Source organism: Monopterus albus, unplaced genomic scaffold, assembly GCF_001952655.1.
Source record: "Monopterus albus unplaced genomic scaffold, M_albus_1.0 scaffold46.1, whole genome shotgun sequence".
In the NCBI taxonomy this organism is placed as follows: Eukaryota; Metazoa; Chordata; class Actinopteri; order Synbranchiformes; family Synbranchidae; genus Monopterus; species Monopterus albus.
This window is the reverse complement of record NW_018127926.1, coordinates 2,154,045-2,161,759: the sequence shown is the minus strand read 5'-3', so window position 1 is coordinate 2,161,759 and position 7,715 is coordinate 2,154,045. Positions and strand designations below refer to the sequence as shown.

Sequence of the window (7,715 nt, the reverse complement as noted above, 5' to 3'; positions counted from 1 at the left end):
TTTTTTAATAAATCTGCAAAAATGTCAAAAATTCTGTGTTTTTCTGTCAATATGGGGTGCTGTGTGTACATTAATGAGGAAAAAAATGACCTTAAATGATTTTAGCATATGGCTGCAATATAACAAAGAGTGAAAAATTTAAGGGGGTCTGAATACTTTCCGTACCCACTGTATATGTCAAAACCCCTACAACCATTCAACACAGCAGAATGTCCATGATTTAGGTTTGATAGTTAACTATGGTTTCTATTTACGTCAGTGTCATGCTTGTCTGGTGATTGGTCCTTAAATCACAGTTAAAAATACCCATTATGTATTACAAAAATAAAGATTCTTAATAGTCAGTTAAATCATTTCTTAGAAAGAACAGTTGACATAAGTATCTGCCTGGTACTGCATGGAGTGCAAAAAATGCACTTTTTTTTAAAGACCCCCTAAACCCAATCTGTTATGTTTATATTCTACTATGCAAATTCAAAGTTTGACAGCGCCTGCTGAAACCTGATACCTAAAACCTCTGACCTGGAATCAGCCACAGCTAACCTTTGAGTGATAGGAGTGTGTTGCTAAAGTTGACTGCTGACATTAAATATGCCGGAGTACGTGGCTTTTGGATGTAAACTGGACTATAGCGCTTCTTTACCCTATTTATATATTTAGCTAACACTGAGATGGTGTGACACATGTACCATTATTAACAGCTCGTTAACTATGGTTTTGGCCTCTGGTAGCAGCCTGAGTGCTGCAGTTACCAAGCTGCTAATAACACAAGCTCCTGGTCTTCTGTTAACATTACTAGATTAACGTTTGGATCAACTTAAAAAATGAAGAGATACTAATATGACATCAGATGTTATGAGATGGTATGAGATGTGCAACTAGTTACCAGTGTTTGACAACTAGCGTTAACTTAAGCTACATTTGGCTCACTGCTAAAGCTATCCCTATCTGTCAGACCACTGCACATTTTTAATGCATCAGGGAGAACAGGAATATAACTTGAAATTCAGACTTACACAATGGAAGTCTGGATTTTCGTTTCACTTTTCACATTACAGATACAGGACAGAATTTGACAGAGATTTTTTATATCGAAACTCTTGTCTGAATTGTAGTACCTGACCTTGTAGTATATATGGTAGGGTGTTTGTTTGTAATTGTGGCTTACAGCCAGTTCCTCAGTACGAGATCGGGGGGATGCCAAGCACTGAACCCCACCTGGTGCTTTCAATCAGTTGCGCCCATACGCTGAAGGAGCTATCACAGACTACCACACAAGAGACATGTTCTAGATTGATCTGCCAAAAAGAGTGACCCATTAATCAAATTAATGCTACCGGGACACTTGCATTTTATCAAAAATATGATTTTTATAGTGTGAAAGATAATTAACAATCAGAAGGCCTTAATGTCTATAAAAAATATAGCTGCTCCCACGACCCTGTTTGGGACTGAGCGGTATTGAAGATAAATGAATGAATATAGCCGCTATGTAAGGTAGGAATACAATAAGTAGACTACAATACACTGCTGAGGTGCCAGTCATGTTGGAAAACAGCATGAGTCAGACTATTTGACTGCAGTCATCTGAGCTGATAGATACTGTGTGCAGGATTACACTGCATTACTCAAGATAGATAGATGGAAAGATATAGGGAGGGAGATTCACATCATCTCTAACAGTGAAGGCACTGGTAACTGTTTAGATGAGTGTCACATCATGCAGTTATGGCACACGGGCACTGAAATAGCTGCTGTCTACTGTCGCAGTTATCTACCATCAGAGAATAAACCTTCAGTTCCTCCTCTTGTCTTTGTGCAATATTATACTGATATATGTGTTAGGAGCAAAGAACAGTGGGCAAGCAAGCTAAAATAACCATAACAAATCACCCAATATTGAGGTAACCAAGCAGAACACATTGAATTTTGATGTTTTTAATAAACACATCACAGGAAAAATAATAAACTCGTGAAAAGTACTCTTAATATCTGTGAACAAATAATTACTATACAGTAATCTGTAACCCAGCACTTATAATACAATCCCTACAATATTTAACTGTGTTTATAGTCAAAGCCTGGGGCCAATGCTGAAACCTGTTTGTGTTTTGGACAAAAAGGCTGCTGTATGAAATTATAACACTACTTTATAACTTTTTCTGTGACCTGCCCCCTTCAATAGTTTTGTAACTGAGTTCAGCTGAGTAAAGCTTGTGAAGAAAATGGAAACACAAAAAGAAAACAAGTTATGCAGTACATGAACATGATCCACTTTTCTGTTAATTTGTATCTGCTTTGCAATGTAATGTCAGTGGTACAATTATGCATATGCTGCTGTTACAAACAAAGAACACTCACCACTTTCCCATTGTGGGTCAGTCGCTGCTCTTTGACTGGGAAGTTCGTCTCCTCAAAGACCAGCTGTTTGACATCTTGAACAGATGTGAAGGGAGAGACCTGGTATGACCTCAGGCCAATGTATTCATGACAGACTGTCACCCATGGCAACCTAAAAAACCCCAGACAAATGTGTTTTAGAGATTTGACAACAAACAATGGGAAACATTGCACTGTAAGCTATTAAAAACTTTAAGTCTTTGAAAAATGGCTTAAGCTTCTGATAGTGTCTTCTGTCAAGTCTTTTGCATTTAAGGCCAGAAACACAAGCGATAAGTAGAAAACATTTACCAAAAGTTCATCACATACAGGCGGAGAAATGCAGCTTTCATCTGACTAGCTTGGAGGTCCTATGTTATGCATGCTAGCAGCATGGAGCCCACACACTGAGTTAAATAAGGTTCCGTTATATGAGCAGAGTTAAAGATTAAAGGTCACCATTATCCAGATAATTGTAATGGTGCATTCAAAAATTTCATCTGAAACGGTCAGAAAGTCATCTGAACTATTGTTTAGAAATTCAGTTTCACTTCGGACCAGGGGCAGAGCTAGTGATCTGGAGGCAGCAGTCAAAATATCCCAGTGTAAAAATACTGTCAAAGGAAAAGTCCGGCATTTAATTTTTTTATATTTTAGTTATCACATTGTGGTCCAGTGATTTGTTCAAAATGATGCTGTTGCAGTTTGCTACTCAAGAAAGTTAACAGTACACAAGAGAAAATAAAGCAATATTAATTATGAAGTTATTTCATTTTGTTTTTCTCTGTTTAAAAAAAGTACAGTTAAAATACTGGATAAGCACTATCAGTAAGAGTAGTAGTATTGTTAAATCTTAATGATACTCATCCCTGCCTCTCTGCATATAAAATATTAAATTATGACTTCTTCAAAAAAGGTGTTTGTTTTAATCCTTTACTTTTCATTCATTTGAAGCACTCCTCTACGAGTGCACTGACAGGATTACATAGTTCCTGTAGTCACAGAGAAAAGGTGTCAAATTGGATCTTTACTGTAGAGGACGTAGACAAAACGTGAGAATGGACCACTCACCAGCTCCATCTGTTAAAGGTCCATTAATGCCAAGAGATTAGTATTACACTTCCAGATATAAATTTTGAGAACATATTGTAGATTTGTACAACTTCACATAGAGCCTTATTGCACTGAAGTGCTGCAAGTTAGAACCAAAAACATTTAAAAATGTTATAACAGTGGTTGCAGACCAGATTAGTGGTTCACTTCCTCAAGACAATTGTTTGTTTGTGTGCTGTTTCCTATCCATTGGAGTATTATCTCAGTCATTTTGTTGCAGGTTAATTCTGCCTCCATGACCATTACGTTGGCAGCTACGTACAGGTGATGATCCCGGTGGAGTCCAGAGACTTGTATGGTAGAATCAATGCTTGGGTGTACTGAAGCTGTTATGGCAGCATGTGGTGGCCCAGCACTTTACTAAAGCTGTTTTCACACATTAACTCCAGAATCAGGCCCGGACTTTGTCCAGAACTGCCCTTTCATTGGCGTCTTCAATGACTGTTTTCCTTCACCACTGGATGTCTGTATTCCTTTCGGTTTCACACCAGTCTCATGATTGAATGACATCACCATGGCCACTAGCTTAGCGTGAATACGCCTGGACTATACGCCACTGTATTCTTACATGGGCTCACTCGGACATTACGCGGACTTAGCTGGCAGGGTAAAATCCGTCCAAGTTGACTGATTCGGACATTAGTGTTTTACGTACAGCTCCTCCAGGTAATGTCCAGATAATTTCAGGGTTTCAGTGCATGTCTGAAAAGGGCTTAAGACACTTTAGGTTGGTTTTTCCTTTACTATGTCATTCATCTGTACCACAATCTAGACATGGATTGTGCTGCTATGTAAGGCATCAGCATGGGTGTTTTGCTTCTGTAAAGCAAAACAATAAGTTAACCTGTCTGCGCCTTAACAGCAGTAAAGCAACATATTGTTGCTTATTCAGCAGCAAGACACTGGACCCATGCAGCCAAGTGCACAATGGTGCATTCATTGGAAATGGTGTGGGTGTGGCAGCCAGCACAAGAAGGCTGAAAAGCTCCTCAGTTCAGACTAAACTGTCCTGGACTAATATGACTTTATAGCCCACTATTATAATGCATGAATGGCTCATTAATGCTGTTATTCCTGCTATGTCTTTATTGGCCAGTCAGTTCAAATGGCCTGAACATCACAGGAAGGCCTATCAGGTGCTAACATTCAATATGCTGTCCTGTTGCCAGGAATATTTTATAATAGGGTAGCTTACCACGGGTCTGGACAGTTGGCCATCTCGTCGTTGCTGTGTGTCCCAGCACATACACATTCATTGGACTATCTTCTGCCCTAAGCGCACGAATACTCCTCCCAGGAAACAGCTGTTGCAAAACAAGTAACCCGTTATTTTCCTCAAAACACCTGACTGTTCAGTAAAACTGTCTGGTAAATATACATCACCCCTCGATTTGTGATGCATACGATGGAAGATGGCACATAAAGTCACTATGCTGTGGCTAAGAGGCTTTCCTTTGACCGCGGGTGCCGGTATCTGCTTGGCCTCTTTAGGGAGCTATATCCCGCTATTCCATCAACCCCCCACTTACTTGTCTCTGTCCAGTGCGCTCCGTTAATGGTCCCCTCAAAAAGCTGACACATTTCACGATAGGCAGTGTTCCTGGAAACAATCACAACACCAAGTGGCATGACTATTTCGCTCCAACAACATACTGACTCCTTCTTAGGCGATGTTCTAATTATAATGAGTTACACTGCGTGCGAGAGCAACAACGGTGGAGATGAAGCGAGATAGTTCACTCCCGACTACTTCCGTGTCGTCTTAGATCCCGTCAGTAAGACTCAACGGTCTTAGCAATGCAGCTGCTACTTGTCTTTTGGCTGCTAGTCCTTGAGAGTGATGTAATGAAAATATTAGATGTATATTTTTTTCCGAGAGGTGTATTAAATATTTTACAAACTTGTTGTACCAACGTAATAATATAAACCGAGAGAAATCTTTTATGCGCATGCGTATTATCCTACTTGATTCCTGTGGGCTATGCATCAAATGTTGCATATATTTAGCTATCTTTCTTGCTATATTTTAACACTAAAACTGCACGCTAGTGAACACACGGCGCGGCTGCGCTCTCACTGCCCCATTCTGGCCCAGTGTTCCGGAAGTAAAACTTGACAGGCCTCTGTTTTTTATTGTCAGCGATAGCCTAAATCAGTGATTGTTAGTTAAAAAGCGGGCAGCTTCCAGTGCTTGCGTGGACAACAAATCATGCGTTCAAACATTAATCAGGATAAAACTGAAATGGAATAGGTCGGGCATCGCGGTTCCCAATTTAATTTTAATGTAAATAAGATAGTCCACAAGGAACATTCTGTAGCCTACTAACTAGTCTCATGCAATCTAATATGCTTTTGACATACAGTATGACTCAAAGGACAAAACCTTTCTGTCTGTGGCTCCGCAAGTGTTGCCCACTTAAGAATTTAAATCAGGGACTTCAGTGATCAGGTGCTGGCGCACTGCGGTCAGCGATGCGCACGTCAACTTTGTAGACCAGAATCAGTGGCTGAATTAAGGGCCCGTCTGCGTCCTGCTGACCAGCTAATTAAGGCCCTTAACCTTTTCCACTGCTAAACATGTAAGAAAATCCACCAGGCTATCATACCTTACAGAAACTTCTCTTATTTTAGCCTGGAACCTTTGGCCAAAATTATAGGCTACTTCTGCAAAATCTATGTAGCCTGTTTTTGAAACGTGGTGCATTGTTTCTTGACAGCAGGCTACCACCAAGATTATGCCCCGTAGAGAAGTGATCATCACCTCAAAGTCAAGGACTCCACGCTCCTTAGAATATACACCTGCTCCCAGTGGCATTATAATGGCTTTTCCCAAGACACGCACTTGGTCTATAGTCCTTCCACACCAGCCAGAGAAGAACTCCAGCAGTCCTATGTCAAAAAACACGCAAACTGGCACATGCAAAAATGGGCAACTTACCAAAGTAGCCTAGTAAGATTTCACCCGCCCGAGGCTTTAGGCCTAATAGAGACTTTCCCCAAGAAGACTCGTTTTCATTCAGTAAAGAAAAAATGTCCATGTATTGGTTTGTAATATTAAAATATCCTTCTAGCTAAACACAGTTCGCAGTGCCCTGTTAACTCACTAGACTACGTCTCAATGTCGCATTGGAGAGAGAGAGAGAGAGGGAGAGGGAGAGAGGTAAAGTCACAGTAGGGAAGCAGCAGGCTTGGCAGCAGCATCAGTGCAGCATCTCCGTCCTGTCCTCTGCACCACAAGGGAAGGCATAAGCTCCTTTAAATGACCGTATAAATGGCATCCGACCCGAACACTTAAGTGACGGAATGTGTATAATAGAATCTGCCACAACAAGAGATTTTTAACAGAGATTAACTCCTCTGGACAATTTGCAGCAGATTTTAAGGCGCCGGTGTCTTACAGCCACAGCTGCTGCATAGAGCTCTGACAGGACACACCACACTGGCAAACTAGGGATGGGCGAACAGATTAGAATAGGAGTCCGCTTGCCATTTAGGTATAGAGTCAAAACTGGTATAAACTGTTTAGTCGACAAGAATAAAACAAAGGACTGGAGTCTACTTGTGACAGATCATTTATAGCGAATACAAATATGAAGATTTAATTCAGTGTGGTAGATTAAAATAGATTAGTGCACTTTCCGAACCATTTTAAATGCTGAATGTATAATTTGGATAATGCGGAATAGACCAAAATAGAATATAATACTGTGGTAGATAATATTGATTTTGTAAAAATATAATACAGTGGAATAAAACTGAATAGACTAGGATTCCACTTTACATGAGCTGCTATTCATATGGAATTAGGCCTAATTACCCAATAGAAACTATATGTTGCTTTAAAATAGATATAGAAGAACTCTTCCACTTGCCATGGGGCCTTATATGGAGTATGACAAAATGTGAAGATAAATTACTGTAGAATAGAATATCAGAAAATAATATTTGCACATTCTTAATGACAAATCAGTTTGTAGATGTTTTACAGCAGACTGAAGACCAACATTTTAGCAGCAGTAAATATCCGCTAAGGAAAGATGACGCCAACATTCCAGCAGATGGAGACTACAGCAAATCTTGACTGTTCAGCTGTAGGAGACGAAGCTTTGACTGCAGCACCACCTTCTCGCCACTAGATGGCTCACTGTACAGTATATCACCAGTCTACAAATGTGACCTCAACAAAGTGGAAAATTAATATATGCAAACATTAACAGGATGAT

General features: G+C 40.0%; 1 protein-coding gene across 1 annotated transcript in view; it reads right to left on the bottom strand.

Annotated features, from left to right (window-relative positions):
• Positions 1 to 6,861, bottom strand: part of sacs (sacsin molecular chaperone) — a 29,173-nt gene extending 22,312 nt beyond the window's left edge. Inside the window, exons 1-4 of the mRNA XM_020600299.1 lie at positions 6,431 to 6,861; positions 5,022 to 5,092; positions 4,688 to 4,796; positions 2,362 to 2,512 (exon numbers count right to left, since the gene is read on the bottom strand). Coding sequence (XP_020455955.1) covers positions 2,362 to 2,512; positions 4,688 to 4,710 — 174 coding nt within the window. The 5' untranslated portion in view covers positions 4,711 to 4,796; positions 5,022 to 5,092; positions 6,431 to 6,861. The remainder of the gene's footprint in view (positions 1 to 2,361; positions 2,513 to 4,687; positions 4,797 to 5,021; positions 5,093 to 6,430) is intronic.
• Between the last annotated feature and the right edge of the window lie 854 nt (positions 6,862 to 7,715).